Below are 20071 nucleotides of genomic sequence, written 5' to 3' on the forward strand. Positions count from 1 at the left end.
AATCCTCCTTAACGAAATCTTCTTCACAAACACTCTTCCCCGGGACAATATTCAGCTTCTTTCTCTTCCCCTTCTTTGGTATTCCCACCCATTCAGTCCGCTTCTCATCAAGCTTCTGCAGAAATGATGAATGAATTGCATTTGAATTCTCATCATCAATGGGATTGTCAAGATGAAGCCGCTGAAGAAGAGGCCGCGCATCCACCGGTACAATGCCGCATTTCCTAAACCCTGAGCGCAAATTTGCTGAAGAATTTGGAGATATCTTCTCCAACAAACTTTTCAGCAATGCAGGGAAGTGGCTTTTCTGCATAATTCCGGAATTCCCACTTGAAGCAGACTCTTTGAATTTGAGCAGCAATTCCCTCCATGCCATCTTGAGAGGCCCATAAAAGGCAACGTCCAGTGGCTGCGTGACGTGTGTGCTGTTGCTGGGCAAGCAAATGAGTTTGGCATCACACTTATCCAGCATGGAGATGACCTCGAGGGTGACATGTGTGCTCAAATTGTCACACAGGATGATCTTCTTCCCTTCCTTCTGACCTAGATTAGATTAGATTAGATTACATTTATTAATGTCCAAAGAAAAATTACATTTTCATAAGATAGGACCATACCTAGGTCAGGAATAAGGATGCTCTCCACCCACTCCCTGAACGCCGCCCCATCGAACCATCCACTGGGGCTGTTGCCGTATCGGCAGTGTGGCGGACCACCTTGGCACCACGAGGACCACAATTGTGCCGATTTATATACGACAAAAGGTGGTAAGAGGTCCCCGGATGCCGTGCCACACATCATAAGAGAAATGGTCATTTTTGAATTATTAATTGACCTTTCTACGTATTTTGTTCCCCTCTTGCAAATCACCTTCGATTTGCCCGGGTCATCAGTAAGATTGGTTTCGTCAAAGTTGTATATATTTTCAGGGGGGACACCATCAAGCTCAATGGACAGATTTTCAATGTATTCTTGTACGGTTGCAGCATTAACAGTCGCACGAGCCTTCTTGATGTTTGAAGTGAATCTCAAGCTGAGTTCCGGGTGTCTCTTCAGGAATCCATTCACCCAGTCCCTACCTGGAATAAATAAGAAAAGAGATGAAAAATCTACCGAACGTCATGAAATATGGTGAAATTTCTCAGGGGACATCAAGGACTCAGTTTGAGATTTTCGTCAAATATCAAGAAGGCTCGTACGGCTGTTAATGCCTCAATCTTACAAAAAATATATTGAGAATCTATCTATTGAGTTAGATGGAATCCGCCTTCAAAATATATACAACTTCGACGAAAAAAAATCTTACCGATGACCCTGGTAAGTCGAAGATTATTTGCAAGAGGGGGACAAAATACGTGGAAAGGTCAATTAATAATTCGCGCTTAAACTGAGGTCCTTGTTTTTCCATGAGAAATTCTACCAACCAATCACTACCTACACACTAAAAATAATTTTAGTTAATTTGCTGGTAAATTCACCGTAAATGTACATTTACGGGAAAATTTGTCTTTTTTAATCATAAAACCAGTAAATTTCCTAAGAGTATAGTTAAATTAAATCATTTTCTTAGCCTTTTTTACGAAGTTGTTATAGTTAATTTTTTTTTTTTAGTAAAAAAACCTAATTTTCTTAGTTTTTTAATCATTACGTTGAAATTTAGTAAAATTTAACGAAATTTTAGTCTTTTTGAACATAAATTTCTTGTAAACTGGAGAAAATAGTTTATTTTCACCGTAAAAATTACGAAATCTCCAGTTTTTTCTATGCAGAGTGCTTCAATTCTTCTAAGTTGTGTGTTGTCTTGTCATTTGCAGTAAAGCCGCGATTGAGTGAAGACGTAAAGTTTTTCGCTCTCGCGATTTTTTTTGGAAAAAGCATAATTATGCTGATTACCAATAAATATGAAAATGAACAATGAACATTAATGATGAAATGGAAGCCAATAGGCTTCAGAATGTAAATAGAATTAAATTATTTCAAGTAAAAATGAAAATTTAATTTTAGAAATTTTAATAAGAAATTCTGTTAAAAATAACAAAAATTTTATAAAATTTATGGAGACATCATAGAGAAATTAACCAATATTTCGTTAAAAAAACTAAAATATCTCGGTTTTCTCGTAGACTTCTGTTAAATTCATTTAACTAAAATTTTAGTTAAAGAATTTTAACTAAGACGTGTGCAGAAATACCGTAGAATGCCCATTCCGTAAAATTTACGGTGAAAATTTTTGTGTGTAGGACAAAGATTACTTAACACTTAAAAATATTTTTGATAGTTTGCTAGGAGAACTTATGTAGAGATTTACTTAAAATTTCTTTAAGGAAACTGAAAAGAATAGTTTTTTTCTTAAACTTCAATAAATTCCATTTTACTAAACTTTTAGTAAAAAAAAAACCTAAGACATTTACTGCAATATCGCAGAATGTCTATTTTGTAAATTTTACAAATAATATTTTTAATGTATAAAGTTATATTTAAGAATTTTAATACCTGGCTTATTATCTTTAAACTGTGGGACGACTCTGTCGACTTGTGAAAGGTAAGATTTGACTATAAAAGTCAAATCTTTGCGTTGGAGAGGAAATCCACTGTCGCTGAGCTTCCTTATGCAGAATGAAAATTCCGTCTCTTCCTCATCCGAAAATACCTTTTGTCCTCCCGGTGGACGATTATGGAGTCCATGGATTTTATTGTGAAGAGTCTTCCGGCAGATCTTGGACTCAGCCTCCGTGGCTAAGAATGTTTTGCCTTCACGAATGTTATGAAGGCTCTGATTGAGTTTCTCAATGGTATAATCGCTATACCGCCGACTTCCCGGCGTCCTCTTGTATTTTCTCGGCATTCTGAAAATAAATAATTTGTGCAAACATTTTAAATAAAAATTTATAAAAATGTGAATATAAATTACCTTCCACACAGTCGATTCGGAGAATAATGTGAAAAATTTTTCTCTTGAGAAATAAAATCAATCCAGGGCTCACTTTGGATTAGTTTTATTTCTAAAAAGAAAAAAATTTCACATTATTCTCCGAGTCGATTGTGTAGAAGGTAATTTACATTCACATTTTTATAAATTTTTATTTAAAATGTTTGCACAAATTATTTATTTTCAGAATGCCGAGAAAATACAAGAGGACGCCGGTATACCGGCGTAATAAAGATTACACCATTAAGAAACTCAATGAGAGTCTTCATAACATTCGTGAAGGCAAAACATTCTTAGCCACGGAGGCTGAGTCCACGATCTGCCGCAAAACTCTTCACAATAAAATCCATGGACTCCATAATCGTCCACCGGGAGGATAAAGGGTATTTTCGGATGAGGAAGAGACGGAATTTTCATTCTTTTTTCATTTCATTTCATTGAAATTTTAGAAATTTGATTAGAAAAAAGTCCTTCTCACCCTTCTGGCGAGATAGGAGAAAATTTTTCTATCTACAGGAAAGCTGGGTGTGGTAAATGGGGGCCCTGTATAATGATGCCTTGGGGTGAGCATTTTGGGCGCGCCTCAATGAATTGCCTCAACAGCTTGTAGAAATTTCCAATAACTTCGACGATTGGCTTTCGGGAATTTGGTTGAATTTCCTTCTAGTTTTCTCGAAATTCCCTCCAAGAATTTTCCCAATGAATCACTATGTTCACTTTAACAATAACTGACTTTATTTCAAACTTTTATTCCACCACCAATTTATTTAAATACAAAATGACTTTTAACAAAATTGAATTTCATTAGCTTCGCGTTTGATATATTGAAGAGACTAAAAACCTGATTATGCAATCAGAAAAATGATAGGAAAAGAAAAATGGAATTTACAAAAAATGGTTAAAGAGCGAATTATAAGCATAGCATGAGAAAAGTATATAGAGAGCGGGAACCGCCATTCTTGGCGCCCACCGTGCGTTTGGAGACATGTCTTTAAATTTGAATTGACAAACTTACCGGTCACTCGTTGTATCTCCAACAATGAGCAACAATGAATTTTCATCACATTCTTACCTACCAATCTCGACAATTATAATAATAATAAAATTTGCAATGAATTTGTTATTGTGACTCGTGATTTAGTAATGTAAAAGAACAGCAGATTTTATAATAAAAGGGCAAGTAAGAGTTAAAAGAATTTCTTGTTGCTTACCTTGTTCTTAGTGAAATCCAAAATAATATATTTTTTTAGAATCAACTAACACTTTACATTGACTTTCTAACACAATTTGGGCGCACTGTGGGATAAATGAAAATAATCTCACTGAAATTTTTGTGGAAAAATGCACATAAACACTAAATAAGACTTTTTTGTCAGTTGTACAACGTTTGAGGAGATGACCTTTGTAAATGTCCAACTGAAGTTCCACCAACAGGATATCCCAATTAAATTGAATTAATTTGGGAGATAAAACATTCAGAAAAAAAAGTTCTTGAACTTCTTTGACACTTTTACCATCGTGGAAGATAGTTACCGTGAGCCACCCACCACCATTATTGGCTCCAATAAGAAAAAAAATGATTAAATTTAAATGCTAATGATTGATGTCTCTTAAAAGTGAAATTATGTTAAATTGAGACTTCTTTGACACAATTTAACTCCGGAGGAACATGGTGTTCACCATGGATGCTAAAAATTCCCAACACAAACATATGGGCACATGAATATCTTCAATTTACCCTTGATTGAATTATTTTTCATATAAAAAGTCAAAAAATCATGCATGAGGTGTTGAATCAAAGAAATTGACCATCATCCATGATGCCTGTATTCATTGTCCCACGCCACATGACACGCAATGGCAAATGGGAAGCAAATCAATGTGAATTTGGTGGTAAAAAGGGGTTTTGAGGGAGAAAAAGGAATTCAAGCGGTCGGATTCGATCCCTGGCATGTAAAACAGTAGTCCCAGTCGCCTCCCGACTGGGCTATTTTCACAACTAATGTTTACCGATCACAGCTTGAACTTAATCTTCCACCCAAGCGCTTGCAAATTAAATGGTTTGTATAGGAAATGATCATGGCACTTGGTTTCAATTGCGTTTAGGGCACTCTAGGCATGTGTGTCGAGGGTCATGGTATGGTCATGGATAACTTTGGTTGGTGTTGAAGATGGTTCTTGCAACAACAACAAAAAATGCAGAAAAAAAATTAATAAAATTTTAATTGTTTTCTAGGGGATATTTTTTGGTGGTTTGGGGGTTTTTCTTCACCACCAAAATGTTGTGGTATTTTTAGGAGTGTTGCAAATGGTAAAATGTTAAATTTTCGTCAACAATGTTTTTTGCCTTTTAAACAATATTAAAATGCTTTTCAGGGTTAATACAATGTAAAATTTCGTATTATGGACAACCACATCGAGGTGGATGGCAAATTAGGTGAGATGTTAATTCTTGCAAAAGAAGTTTTTTTTTTAAAACTTTTTCTGTGTTCTCAATGTGGAGTCCAAAAAGAGGTTTTACTTCGTTTTTTTTTTTTAATTTAACCCACGAAATAATATTTCTTAAATTTTTGTAATGAAAAAAAAAAAAAGAAATTTAATTCCAAATATTTGTTGAGTAAATCTTGATTGAAATGCACAAATGTTCACAAATTTTCTCATTTTACAAAAAAAAAAAGAAATGTTAAAAAAATGCCATCTTCAACCATCAACTGTTGTACCATCATAAGAAAGAACTGCCCTAAGGTCATTTGCAGCACATACAGAGATGTTGAAAAACTTAAAATCATTGTTGAAAAAATTTAACACTTCCATCTGCAATTCAAAGAATGGTCAAACAACAATGAAGAAGCAGTAGATCGTCAAACTAACACCCAAGGAACTTAAAAAATACTTCTTTGTCAGATGTTAAAAATTACCATCTTCAACACACACCAATAATTGAGAAAGCAAAAAAGGGCATTACAAACTTTTGGAAAAATTGTAAAAATGCCTCGAAAATCACAAAAAATTGTATTTTTGAAAAAAATTCAACAGTGCCATCTGCAATTACCAAAAGGCCATGGTCATGCTAAATCACCTCTTATCTATCCATTCCACCCCCCTAGGACCCCAAAAAACCACAGTTGGACCATCTTTAACCGTGTTCTTTCATTTCTTTTACAACACTGGCCCTCAGGGTTACCACCTTCCATTTACATTGCCAAATAGCACCCAGGATGGTAGCATGGTATCTGGTCTTGGGCAGAAAATTTTCTTTTGGCAACACTTCAGAACAACAATGGTGGTAAAATCGCCCTCAAAGCCCGACGTAAAGTCACCTCCCGTTGTGTAAAGTCACCCCCGCCGACGGTATATATATATTATATATTGCTATATCATTTGAAATTTTACGTAATATAAAAATATTCAAGACTTGTTTTTTTGTATCTTGCAGAAAGGAGAAATGAAAAAAGCACTAAATATATATTTGTCGGAAATATGTGATAAGAATTACGATAATTTCTCCAAAGAAAAAAAATACTTACTTGAAATAGTTCCCCATTGGATATATAACCATCATTGTCCATATCATATATTCGAAATGCAAAACGAAGTTTGGACAATTTGTCACCTTTTACGCTGAACTGTGACACACCTTGGATGAATTCTTTGAAATCCACCTCGCCATTCCCATCGGCATCGAAAATATCAATGACACGCTGAACGAGAGGATTCTGCTGTAACTCTGGTAGTGACATAAATTCGTCAACGCTTAACGCACCAGAATTATCAAGATCTAGCTTTCGGAAGCGCTTTCCAAGACGACGAATTTCATCCGCGTCAACTGAAAAGAAGAATTGAACAAATATTTGCCATGATCACACAGAGATACACAAAATATATATTTTTAAAATATATATATCTTAAAGAGATCACACGATACAAATTGAGTAAGTTTTTGGTGTGTTGTTACTTCTTCTTTTTTTTCCACGAGAAAATAAAGTCACAATGAATCAAACGAAAATGTGAAGTCTAATTTTTTGAAATTTATGTCATTTTGAATAGTTTTTTTTTATGAAAGAAATCAACATCTGTATGTATTTATGTTTAACATTTTCATTACCCTATTTTTTGTCAGAAATATAGAAATTTTATGTTATGTACAAGGAGCAACATCGTGTGATGAACATATGCATGTAGTTACGACGATTTAAGAGATATAATTTTGTAAATAAGAGTAAGAAATTCGATATATTACATTGAAGACTTTTCTTTTAACCCTTTCGCGTTTCAAGCGAAATTAATTGTTTTTCAAGTTAGGAACGCGTTGAATTTGACGTTAATGAAGTCAAAGAAGATATTCTGACTGAGAAATGATCTCTGAAAAGATCGAATGATTAATGTTTCTATCTTTATGTAGACGCGAAAGGGTTATTCGGGGTTTTTTCACTAAATCTGATTTCCAAATTGTCAAAAAAATCTTAATATTTCGCACTAGAAAGTTGTAAAAACTTTCTTTACAATCTATTCGACTTTTGAAATAATAAACAGAGTTTACGACATTTTTATGCACTCAAAATCGATGAAATTAAATTTTTCGAGCATACTAAATATAGTTCAATGGGCAAATCTGGGTTAATTAACCACTGAACAATTTTATTTGTAGCGTGATACCTGCTCTGCCATGCTTTGATTGAGCATAGATATCTCATCTTGTTAAAGTTTAATTTGAGGAAGAATTTTTTTAATTGTTTGTGGAATAGTTGTTTTCTACTATAGCAAGTTTATCCATTTATTAATTCCTTGTTTGCATCAATCCTTGTCGTATTAATCTTAAAAAAAAAACTATAATTTGTGCCTTTTAAATGCATATTTAATTTTTAAAGTTTTCCCTGCTTTAACCCTTTGAGGCACCGTTTAAACACTCAGAGCAGAAAATGTCTTTATGGTTTCTGAATACTTTGACATGACAAAAGGACTTGCACAAGTTGGGATTCTTCACCAAAAATGTATTACTGATAGCTCAAATCTACTTCCCTTCTAAAATAATTTTTACTTCATGTCGCTTACTAAATTCTTCACGGTCTTTAAAGGGTTAAATGTAATAGAATAAAGAGAAGAAAAGATAAGGCTAAAAACATTAATGAAACGAAAATTTCCCAATGTGTAGTCATCAAAGGGTTAAAAGTAACCATTTTTATTTTATTTATTAAAGTTCTACATAAACACATGGGTGCGTAAAAGAATCAGTGTTTTACCGGTACAAAGTTTCTGAGAAAAGAGCGTGGTTTTCTTACTACACAATCGACAATTTTCTTTATCACGCGAGATTTGATATTTTACGTTTCCATAAATTCTTATCAATTTTTTTTCAATGCCAAATACCTGGGAAGTATTTAAATCTTTTAATTGCCTTTTAGGGGCATATTGAGGCAGTAACGTACAAGCCTTGCATTTAATTTACTACTTTCAAATATACACAAAAAATCCTTCTATTTCTATTTTCCATATTATGTTGTATAATAATGCAATAAAGTGATAATAAAATTACTAAATCATACTAATTAAAATATAGGACGTATAATATTAATAATAAATGAATGGAATAAACCGGAAAGGTGAGAATTGAAACGTTCTCTACTAAATATCGACATACTAAATTCTTATTAGAATCAACGGGAAAAAATGAACAAATAAAATATTTTTGGAGGTCTTTTTTAAAAAGAGAAAAATACAATACAAAGTTATTGAGAAAATTATCGCTGTATACGCTGCGTTATCTTGCCGCAATTGGGATTCATGAGATTGTACGTACAACATAAGAATACATATTCTAGCTCTCATTTCAATGAGGGGGGTGGTGTAGGATAGGAGGCAATATAATTTTGTCTTAAAGGTTCAAACTTGTATTGGGTAAATATTTAAGAAAAACGAGCTCTGTTTACAAATTGACAAACTGATTACACTGCCATTCCGGGAGTGTGCGCGCTTGAGATTTCGTAAGGTTTCTTCGTCAGATGGACCCCCAACTGGAGTGAAAAAAAATTCTACTTACAATTGGAGCACATTTCCATGGGCAAAGATGTTTCATTTCCCTGCAATTATACAATAAATCATGCATTAGATACGGACAGTACACAAATTTAGACTCCACACGCACTGGATGGAGCTAGATTTATAATTATATCAAAAAATTATTTTGAGAAAAAGTTGGTGTGTGAGGCAGCACGAGCTCAGCAGCTTCGCGGTGATAAAATTGCCCGGGGAAAATGTATTGCGGGCACCGTGACTGCGGCATAGCATGGGAATCCTTCCTTTTTCATCCTTTCCGGATGGGGAAAGTGGTAATTTTTGATAATTATTTTTTTTTGCCAGTACTCCCGATTTCCCAAGTGGCCACCAAGTCGCTAGTGTCGCCTTTTATTCCTGTCCACAGGACCCCCGTATCCTGCTACACCCACTGTTTCGCACGCCAAAACACCGTTTTAGTAAACACTGCAACTTTTTACTTACCATTTTTAACTACAGCTCTAAAATTTTCACTACAAATTGTTGAAAATTATTTCCTTCGCATTTGCTCGACAAATTTGCATTAGAGTACCCCGCAACAGCAACGTGTCCCAAAAAACAGCAGTGTCCCAGCAGTAGCAGTGTGTCCCAGAAAGATACTCACAAACAGGTAGGAAAATCACAATTTCCCAGATTTTCCGGGGCATTTTCCGAGGAAAATAGAGTTTTCCATGCTCGACAAAAAGACGCCGCGTCGAATTGCATCGCTTGTTCAAAATGTTTATTTTATATGGAAAAAAAGTTAAAAAATCAGCAGTTATTTTTAATAATTTTTTTCTCAAAAACTACTTTATAGATTTTTAATTTTAAACTATTATTATAAAGGTCATGACTTTAGGTATGACTTATCAAAATTTTAACGAAATCGATATTGTCGTTTTCGAGATATTTGAGATTTTAGAAAAGTTTAATTTTAATTGTAGCGCCTCTCGTGGTCATATCTCGAAGTTTCACTGTTCATATTACATATTCATATTTCATATTTGTCTCGTAGAAAAAATTAGGATTTCAAAATACATTAACACTGGCAATACCAAATTTCATCAAGTACGGTTTTATATATTAAGATCATTAAAAATACCACAGCTCTGCTTCTTCCTCCTCTTCCGGCTCGATTGGCCATACATTTTTGCGATTGTTGTAGTAAATACATATGAGCTTACACGACTTTTCGAATGAAATTCGGTATATTTCACGCGATATATTGCCACCAGTGATAAATTCAGAGATTATTTCTCCCTCAGATTACGAAGCCTTATGAAAACTTCTTTCAGAGCGAATGTTGGCTATTCTCTTGTAATGATTTTCCAGTATATTCCAAAGTTCCAACAATTTTTTCTTGCTGGGAAGTTCCAGCTAGCTCAACTCCTTGAGATTTTTGTAAATATCTCCACTGGCAAATTGGAAATCATTGTTGCAACCTTCTTTTATTTCTTCGGGCGTCCCGGCGGCAAAAAAATTGCTCCACTCTATCACGAAACCCAGTGATGTTGTCATCGGGGTCTACACCTGGAAAACAACCAACTTTTAAATAAAAATAAAATAATTGGGCCTAATTCAGCGACCAAGAAAGCCTTGAAATCTTAAAATTTTGTACTGAAATTTCAAGATTTCAAGGGTTTCTTGGTCGCTGAATAAGGCCCAATATTTAATTTCGCTCTTTCTTCTTTGATAGTTTGTATAAGACTGAGGTCTCTTTAATTTTACTTCTATTTATATTCCTTCTTGATACACACATACACTTCATTAGCTAAATTTCAAAATAAAAAAAGATTTTTGACAGAATGAACCCCAAAGTTATAATTTTAATTAAGAACTCTTTTAAACATAATCATAATAATAGACATATTTCTACTTATTAGTACTTAGACATCATAAATTTTTAAATTGATTTGAAAAGTTCTTTTTTAAGATCTTATTTTATTGATTTATTGAAGATGCGTTCAATGGATTGCATTTTCTGTTAAAAATCATATTTTCTGTACCAAGACTGCATTACTTATAATTCCAACAATAAAATAAATGAAAGAAAATTATAGCTTAGAAAATGCGTGAGGAGAGGATACCTCACACTACGACTGCTGGTCCACGTTATCGCGTACTAGCCACTCGTTATTTATTTTGTGTGAAGGGGATAAACAAAACAGTGTCTATTCACACCCTCAAAGTCATAAAAATCACATTTAATCCCTTTCGAAGTGATAAGGCATCATTTAAGTGAATTTACTCAACCATAATGTCAGAAATTAATTTCCAATTGATGAGGTCACGTGCCGCCCAATGAAATGAATAAATTTTGAATTCCCACATTTTTTTTCTCTGGCTGATAAAAAAGCCATCCGTGGTCTTTTAGGATGCTGCTTGATATATAATAATATAGGTAGTTACTACATATATGAATGGGGGATTGATGGATTAAAAAAAAGAGAGCAACCCTCTATGAGGCAGAATTGCTTCCGCATAAATTTGATATTGAGTACCACCCCTTCTGGAAATATGGTTACTCCAAGTAGCATGATTGTGAGTTTGCTCAGAAATTGAGATTTAGTCTGGTGAGAGAAATTTACGCGAACGGTTGCATTTAGTATTATACAAAGCTGCGACTACTGTATCAGTTTATTAGCGTGGGTGTTTGAGAATAATTTTCCTTGCAATATGGATTGGGTAGAAAATGACGAAACTAATACGGAGCGGAGTAGTTCGACATCATCTACGCCCAATCTTGTGGATTCAAGTCAAAATAGTAGTGGGAAAAAATTAATTTCAACTCAAGTGAATAGTGTGAACCATCAGGAAAATTTAACAAATTTTTCCCAACTTGTGAGTAACAATGATTCCCTTTCCGACGATGAAATGTCTGACTTCTCTATAAATGAATCTGAAGATGAAGAAAATATCACAGGAAATGGTGGGTGATAAGAAGAATGCTAAATAAAGAGAAAAATAATACAACGAATGTGCATTGCTTCATTTTTTTTTGTTTTTCAACGAAAGGTGTGCAAAATTGTGGGAGAAGCTCAAATCAGAGAGTGATTTATACAAATGGAGGGACTGTGCTTAAAAATGGGCAAGTTGTGAGGAAAATTTTCACAAACACCCGAGAAAGATGGAGGCAACAGAATGTTTCGGGAGCTTTTGCGGAATTGCGAAAATTGGTACCGACACACCCTCCAGATAAAAAATTATCAAAAAATGAAATTCTTCGAATGGCCATCCGGTTAGTATGCGAGCCACAAAGCAATAAGAAAGTTTATTATGCTCAGAGAGGAAGAAAATAATAATTTATTTTTATTCCTTTTATCAGCTACATCCATTTGTTGACAAATGTCTTGGAGTGGCAAAAGCAACAGGAACAAAAGAATGAAAATGCAGAAAATATCATTAATAATTCCCAATCCCAACAGAAGACCGAAAGAAAGAGATTTTCAATTAGTCTTCCTATAAAGACCAAAATGTCCTGCAGAATTGCAAGTTCATCGGATATCATTCAAAAGATTATTTCAGCAAATGGCGGTGAGAAGCCGATTAATTTGATTGCAGGACAACCTTTCTTGAATTGCGATCGAACAATAATTAAAACGGAATACATTGAGAGTCCTTACAAGGACTTTAAGCAGGAGCACAAATATTTAATATCGGGTGAGAAACAAATACATTTTGAACGGTACTCCGAAGAACAAGATGTTCTTCAACTTGCCACAAATTGTACGGATATTAAATCAACGCGAATTGGTACACCACCCAAAACAAAGACGACAAAGTTTAAAAAGAAAAATTCAGCTCAAGATAAAACCAACCAAAGCACCGATGAAGATAAAAGGAACTAGAACAGATTAATGTGACGAAAAATTGAAAGAAAAAATTGGGGTTTATCTATCAATTTAATCTGTGGAGATTAATTAAGAAGGGTCAACTCATCTCATGCTAATAAATTATGTAGGCGGAAAATATGGTATTAAAAAGTTCAGCGTTAAACTTATCATTATGTAATGTATACTTATGTAGGTATATAAAAACTCATAAAAAACTCGGTGGTTCAACCCTCTTTATTGAATAAAGTATAAAATTCGATATAAATGTTCATACTGTAGTATATTTTAAGACTTCTTATAACAAGAATACTTGCTAAAGGATTTTTTTTTATCAATAATTAAAATTTAAAAAAATATAAGAATGAATATGAAAATCTAATTCACGTCTTGTCTGTGTACTACAATACTATCTTTGCTTAATTAATTAACTTTGCTTTGGTAAAGAGAATGATTAAACTTCGTATTAAATTAATTTTATTCTTTGTAATAATAAATGTGAAATAAATGTGCCAAAAAACTTGAAATTAATTTTTTTTCTGCGAAATATGTCCTTCGCGCAGAGTCCTTTTAGGGGTGTGAAGCCACGCCCTCAATCACTCATGTCGAACCCACCTATTTTCCCCTATAGGGGAGAAATGGGTAAATAGTTTACGTCTCCTCGAAGTATTTATACCGATTTTCTAATTCACTAGCAGAATATTTCGATATATGCATTAATCCATCGTATTCCATTGCAATGTGTAAATTTTTCCCAGAGACCATTCTGCTATTTACAAGTGGATTATGCAATTCTGCAATAAAAGAATGACTCGCTAGATAAGAAGTTGAATCCTTGTTTGAGGAGATTTTCTTCTGCAAAAATAAATAAGTTGTAAGAAAGACGACAAATTTGTGTATTTAATTAAACCTACCATCCAATATTCATTGCCTGGGAATGAATTTGGACTTGCACTATAAGTCGTAATATGTAGATAGTCATCATCTTTGCGTGAAGCATCATTGCTGATGGTTTCAGATGAAAATCTCATTATAATCCCTTTGTTTGGGTGCTTATTCCAAAAATACGGATCGTCGACTTCGTTGTTATTCAAGAGAGAATTATTCTTAATCCAGCAATTTTCCGTGAAATTTTCAAAATGTATGCAAAATACTGAATTCATTTTTGTAAACATTGCTAGTGCTACTGAAGAAAAAATTCGGAAGAAGTATTCTTCCTGCCATTGTGTCATATTTTCCAGCCCCAAACGATTTCTATTTATCCAAATATATGCCATTTTGCCGTACTTTTTTGCTCTTGAATTGCTCTCAATTAGCAATGGGAAGATAATTGAAGAATACCTTTTCTCTAAAGCACTACAATCACAAACGTCGGTAGTCCCTTCAATTTTAACAAAGCTTTTCAATGTTTTTGGACTTCTATATCCAGCGCGTTGTACACCTTTCTTGTTAATATGCCCATATATTGGGCTTTTATGCGAGTAAAAGTCATTCCAAAGGGATCTGAAAAGAAAAAGAATTAACTTATCCTTGATGTAAGTGAAAAGGTGGCGTGATGTACCTTCTGTGAAAATTCTTTTCCATTTCTTCTGAACAATTTTTTTTCGGTTTAGGACCGTAACCATTTTCTTGGCAATTTTGACTCTTTCCCAGAATTATATCCTTTGAAAAACATTTATTACGTTAAAATTTAATTCCTCTGAATACCTTTAAGTTTAACCAATTTACCTGATAGTCCATGAGTCCTTTTTTGTCCAATTGCAAACTACAAATTCCAATTGTAACTTGATTTTTGGATCGGGATGAAATTGATATGAAGGAGGCAAGTTTAATTTCATCCAATGTGAGGTAGTCTCTCATTACAAGAGGTGGTTCTTCGTCATCAGTTCCGATTAATTTGAAATTATCATTCCCAATTTCTCCTGTGCGCAAAAGAAAGCGATTCTTTTTGCCAAAAAATGAAACACATCTCTTCACGAGCAATCTCTCAACAAAATCTTCAATTTTCATTCCTGAATAAATACTTTTTTCAATTTCGGAACCTAAAATTATCGTTTTATTTTCACTATTATGTGGAATTGGGTTAAATATTAAAGTAAAACTTACCATATTTCAATTTATGTTCAAGAAATCTGCAGAAGAGTACAAAAACATTCTCAAATACGAATGGATATACTGATGAGGCTTCTTCTTCAATTGAAGGATGACTACTTGGCGGTTGATTTCTCAATCGGTATCTCTCATTTGGAAATCTCAATCCCATCTCATCTGAATTAGCAATGAGTTCCCTTATGGAATGTGCTTTTGGTACTTCTATATCTTTACTTTGAGTTAAAATATCTTTAACACATTTATAACAATCAACATATCGCAACATATTGAATGTATGCGTGTAGTAACAATGACTTTCCACTTCGCTAAATTCCATTTTGAAATAATCTAGAAAAGAAAATTAATAAATAGGTAGGTACTTTTCGTTGTTGATTAAAGTTTTTAGATGATTACTATGGATTAAGTTAAAGTTTAATATTTTCAGAACTTTTAATTTGATAAAGAATTTTCCTTGGAATTTTCTTCATATCTTCTGTGCATTCTGATATTTTCCTCTAGAATTTCCCTTTTCTGCCTTATAAAATTTCCAACGTTAACAACATCAAATCGTGTTGTAATTATCAAAAGCCTAGAGATCCAAGATTGTTGGCCAATCCATAAATTTTCCTAAATCATAAAAGTTTCGTATTAAATATTTGCATAAAACTATGTCTATTTTTATCAATTTATTACCCTTTGAAACAAATTGCTCTTTGAAAAAACTTTGACGGAAATATCAGTGTCTTCTTCCTTGTTAGTTTCATCATAATCTCCAAGAAAGTAAATTTTGATTCCTTTTAAAGGATGTTTGTTATAAAGCGAAGAATACTCAAGTCCTTCAACATTTACAATTCCATCGTGCTTCAAGAATCCTTCTTCGTTAAAACCAATAAAGGAGATACTCTTAACATGGAAAAGAGTAGACCAACTTAGAACCATTAGCCGTAAGTCAAATGTTTCCATAAATACTTTTTCATGCCGAATTGGTAAATTGGTCATCTGCAAATCTGCATAATAATTATTCGATAAATTTATTTGGAGAAGAATTAATTAATTTCTAGAAAATTATACCTGCTTTACTAATACAGATATTAGCGAATTTTCCCATCTCTTTGGCACGAGCTTCGCTATCTAGCAGTATTGCGTCGATCATAATTGTATATCTCTTAGATAGGACAGAACAGTCAAAAAACTGATTACTCTCCGGGTCAATTATAAATCTTCTATCTTCAGAAAACTTCCTCTTCTGATTAATATCAAAATGCTTGTAGATCAGACTGCGACTTTGATAAAATTGGCACCAAATCTGTCTCTTATTGAAAGTGATTTCTAACATTGAATCACTAAATCTTTTTGGTTTTACACCGTATCCATTTTGCTTTGTATTTTGGGATTTAGAAATTACAATGTCCTAATTTAAGTAAAAAAAAAATACAAAGAATTATTACTTAATCGTAGTATTATATCTGTAATATAGGTACTAACTTGATAATCGAATAATCCCTTTATGTTCAATTGAGGATTACAAGCACCGATTATGATTTTATTCCCTGACTTTGTAGAGAGAGATATGAACGATGCGAGTTTTCTTTCATCACAAGTTAAATAGTCTTTCATTGCAAAAGATGGGCTTTCTTGTTCTGTGCCAATTGCGTGAATTACTTTTGTTGTGCAACATGAACTTCTTTTATCAGTTATCCATGCCTTTACGAGCAATCTCTCAATGAAATCTTCAACGGCCATATCGCGATAAATTTCTTTCTCTACGCAACTTCCTAAAAAATTGGTCAATTCAGTTAATTTAATAAATTTGAATTCTTAAAAAGTTATTGATATTCACCGTAATGATTTTTATATTCCAGGTATTTTATGTATAAATGAATTACAGGCTCAGTGATAACAGGAATCACAGGATCCTTTTGATCCATTGATGAGTTTCCTCTTCCTTTCAATTGATTTTTAAAATGAAAATCTTCCAGCGACTTTACAAAATCTTCCGTTGGCACTTGAGTAACAAAGCCAAATCCTTTATCACGATAGATGCTATATTTTTCTTGGAGTTCCGTTGTTGTTAAATTTGAATTGGCCATATTAACTTTTATATCCGCATATAAAGTGAATGATTCACAAATTTCTATTATCAGTTTAATTTCAAGCTGAAAATAATTTCCTAAAGTCATGCACTAATAAGACAATAAGGCGGTTAAAGATAAAGGCAAGTTATGTTGTGATTGTTAATAGAAATCTTGATTTTATATTCTCTTCAATTTATTGCAGATTTGATAGTTTATCAACAACTATTATTGGTAGGTATTAGATATTTTTCTACCACATTTTTCAACCAAAAGAACCGTCTTGTTTGATGTTGATTAAACAACTAACAAAAAAATTGTCAAATTTTCATAAAAATGCTGTAAATTGTAATTTTTATTCATTATTTCCGTCATGATAAGACCACACAAGTATTCTGAAAATGTTATTCTCCCACATTTTATTTGCACGTACACAGAGAAATGCTTATGATCTTATTAAATTGTAAATTAATAAAAATTATCAAATATCAGGGTGTAGACGTCTAGCTATAAAAGTACCATTCGGTGCAAGAAACTTGGCAATTTTGAGTTTTAAGTTGCCAAAGTGAGAACACGAAGAACGAAAGGAATAGTGAAATGAAACAAATCTTCTTATTTGTGTCGTTTTTAGCGGTAGTGGCTCCTACCTTGGCTGCTACAGGTACGAGAATAGTTCCAATAGTTCTCCAATTACTTTCAAAAGTCAGTGAAAAGTGTGAATAAACTAAATATAATTTTCGTTCTATCCGTTAGATACTTTCTTCTGTTACTTTGCTACATGGGCAACGTATCGGAATGGAAATGGAAAAGTTGATGTTGAGGATATCGATCCGAATCTATGCACTCACGTAATTTACACCTTTGTGGGATTAACATCTTCAGGAGATGTGAATTTGCTGGATTCTTGGTATGACATAAGTCTAGGTTGGTTCCCTCTTTCGATTTTCTTTGCAAATCACAAAATGTTTAGTTAATTGTAACTTGAGTTATTCTATAAATTCAAAAGGAGGATTTTCGAGATTCATGAATTTGAAGAAACAGAACCCAAACCTAAAATTAATGGTGGCAATGGGTGGCTGGAATGAAGGTTCAACAACCTACTCTAATGTGGCTAATTCACCTAGCTTGCGTGCCGCCATGGTGTCAAATGTTGTTGCATTTTGCAAAAGATACGGATTTGATGGATTTGATCTAGATTGGGAGTATCCTGGTCTCCGAGGTGGTGCATCCACGGACAGGGTAATGATTCAGATAAAGTTCAGCGTTGGATTTTCTTATTTTCTTATGGGCTTTTTTATTATTAAAACAGGCGGCTTTCATTGAGCTTTTAAAGGACTTAAGAACGAGGTTTAACAGTGAAGGATTACTTCTAACAACAGCCGTCGGAGCTTCAGCACACTTCCTGTCCTCATCCTACAATGCTGCCGAAATGGCAAAGTATAGAATTTTTCATCCTTTATTTTTAAAAAATCTTCATAAATTTTATTTTGTGATTTTAAGGTATTGTCACTACATATTGCTTATGACCTATGATTTACGCTCAGCATATGATGGAGCAACAGGACAAAATGCACCGCTTTATGCTAGTTCCAAAGAATCCTCTGGAGTTTCGACTTACAACGTTGTAAGTTAGTCATTAGATGATCTTTCTCTATTTTTTATATAAAAAATCTTGGACATAGAATTAGATTTCTAGATATAAAAACAATCCATTTTTTAACAAGGATGCAGCCGTGAAGGCCTGGATTGGTGCAGGAGCAGATCCAGCACGTCTAGTACTTGGAATCCCCCTATATGGCAAATCGTTCACTTTAGCTAGTTCAGCTACCAATGGACTAGGTGCTCGCACAACCGGACCAGGACCTATAGGTCCCTACACTCAGGACCCAGGAACACTAAACTACATTGAGGTTGGTTCCCAACATTCTGAACTTTTAATATTTAATAATCTAATTTTAATCATTTTTTAAAATTTTTTTTAGATATGTGAGAAGCAACAACAGGGTGGCTGGACTACTGTTTGGGACAATGATCAGAAAGTTCCCTATACTTATAAAGGAACCGAATGGATAGGTTACGATAATGTTGAATCCGTGAAGATAAAAGTGGATTATGCTAAATCCTACAACCTTGGTGGAGTTATGATCTATTCCCTGGAACAGGATGATATTCGTGGGGTTTGTGGAGGTGGAAAGTATCCACTGATGACGGCGATTAAAAATTCCCTGGGATCTAGTAGTGGGGGAGGTAATCCAACAACATCCACGACAACCCAAACGACGACTACTACGAAAGGAACCACAACCACAACTACGAAGGGTACTACAACCACTACCAGGGGGACAACTACTACCACAACCCCTGCCCCCTCCCCAGGAGGATCTGTGTGCCAAAAGACCGGATATGCTCGGGATCCCAACAACTGCAGCTTATTCTACATGTGCGAGAATAACCAATAGTGAGTCATCTTCTTTACTTTATTAATTCTATATTTTAGTGTTTATGCTAATTCCTTTTTATTCCTTGCAGTGGAGGATTCAAGGAGACACAGTTTGATTGCAAAACTCTGTGCTTCGATCTGACGAAGAATGTTTGCAATTACTGTAATCAAGTTAGTTGTTGAACTTCAAGTAAACTATCAGAGATTTTTGTGCAACATTGTGAAATACAAGAGAGCATAAAATAAATATCTGGCCAAGACAAAAATCATTGATTAGCCTATTTATTCAAGGAAATTCCTTTATCTTACTTCCATGATCCATTTTTAATTTTAAATTAAAAGGATTTTCGAGGAATTTTTAGGGATTTCGTTGTTTGATGACAACATTTTTTAAACAGCTCTATTTTTGTTATTATGAATTGATATGGCTCTTTTTTATGAAAATATACTCACTCAAGTCTTGGTACACCTGTTTTTCACTTCTATTAATCTTTATTTTACTTTATAAGAATACTTTTTAATTTATTTTAGGCACCTGCAAAATTTTGCTTTTGAAGAAGATTCAATCAACTAAACTTTGGATAATTTTGACAGTTACACTGCTAAAAATTAAGATAAAATGGATAAAATTGTACACTGATAAAAACTCTAATTGTGAGTTTTTCTCAATTTTCTTCTT

The 20071-nt window shown here is 33.7% G+C and overlaps 4 protein-coding genes across 5 annotated transcripts; 2 read left to right on the forward strand and 2 right to left on the reverse strand.

Moving 5' to 3' along the window:
• Positions 1-6456: 6456 nt before the first annotated feature.
• On the reverse strand, positions 6457-9536 carry LOC129786170 (calcineurin subunit B type 2; the record flags this gene model as incomplete). The annotated part of the gene is given in 3 exon segments (XM_055821018.1): positions 6457-6755; positions 8967-9006; positions 9425-9536. Coding segments are annotated over 3 exon segments (342 nt in total), but the record flags the coding sequence as incomplete, so codon positions are not given.
• Positions 9537-11487: 1951 nt separating this feature from the next.
• On the forward strand, positions 11488-13316 carry LOC129786125 (uncharacterized). The gene is made up of 3 exons (XM_055820955.1): positions 11488-11888; positions 11975-12197; positions 12285-13316. The coding sequence occupies exons 1-3, from the start codon at positions 11636-11638 to the stop codon at positions 12805-12807; spliced, it is 999 nt and encodes a 332-aa protein (XP_055676930.1). The 5' UTR covers positions 11488-11635; the 3' UTR covers positions 12808-13316.
• LOC129786061 (uncharacterized) lies at positions 13009-19947 on the reverse strand. Of its 2 annotated transcripts, none has more exons than XM_055820859.1 (6): positions 19846-19947; positions 14896-15228; positions 14518-14831; positions 14351-14451; positions 13704-14292; positions 13009-13644 (listed from the first exon to the last, which is right to left on the reverse strand). In XM_055820859.1, exons 2-6 carry the CDS (start codon positions 15215-15217, stop codon positions 13441-13443), a joined length of 1530 nt encoding a protein of 509 aa, XP_055676834.1. In that variant the 5' UTR covers positions 15218-15228; positions 19846-19947; the 3' UTR covers positions 13009-13440. The 2 variants fall into 2 exon arrangements, with proteins under 2 accessions (XP_055676834.1, XP_055676835.1); XM_055820860.1 differs by lacking the exons at positions 13009-13644; positions 13704-14292; positions 14351-14451; positions 14518-14831; positions 14896-15228 and adding exons at positions 15307-15507; positions 15574-15887; positions 15952-16291; positions 16366-16655; positions 16721-17036.
• On the forward strand, positions 17453-19658 carry LOC129786072 (acidic mammalian chitinase-like). The gene is made up of 8 exons (XM_055820875.1): positions 17453-17613; positions 17706-17876; positions 17959-18191; positions 18262-18389; positions 18453-18576; positions 18677-18862; positions 18935-19410; positions 19482-19658. Exons 1-8 carry the CDS (start codon positions 17550-17552, stop codon positions 19573-19575), a joined length of 1476 nt encoding a protein of 491 aa, XP_055676850.1. The 5' UTR covers positions 17453-17549; the 3' UTR covers positions 19576-19658.
• Positions 19948-20071: the final 124 nt, after the last annotated feature.

This window comes from Lutzomyia longipalpis, chromosome 1 (assembly GCF_024334085.1).
Source record: "Lutzomyia longipalpis isolate SR_M1_2022 chromosome 1, ASM2433408v1".
Classification (NCBI taxonomy): domain Eukaryota; kingdom Metazoa; phylum Arthropoda; class Insecta; order Diptera; family Psychodidae; genus Lutzomyia; species Lutzomyia longipalpis.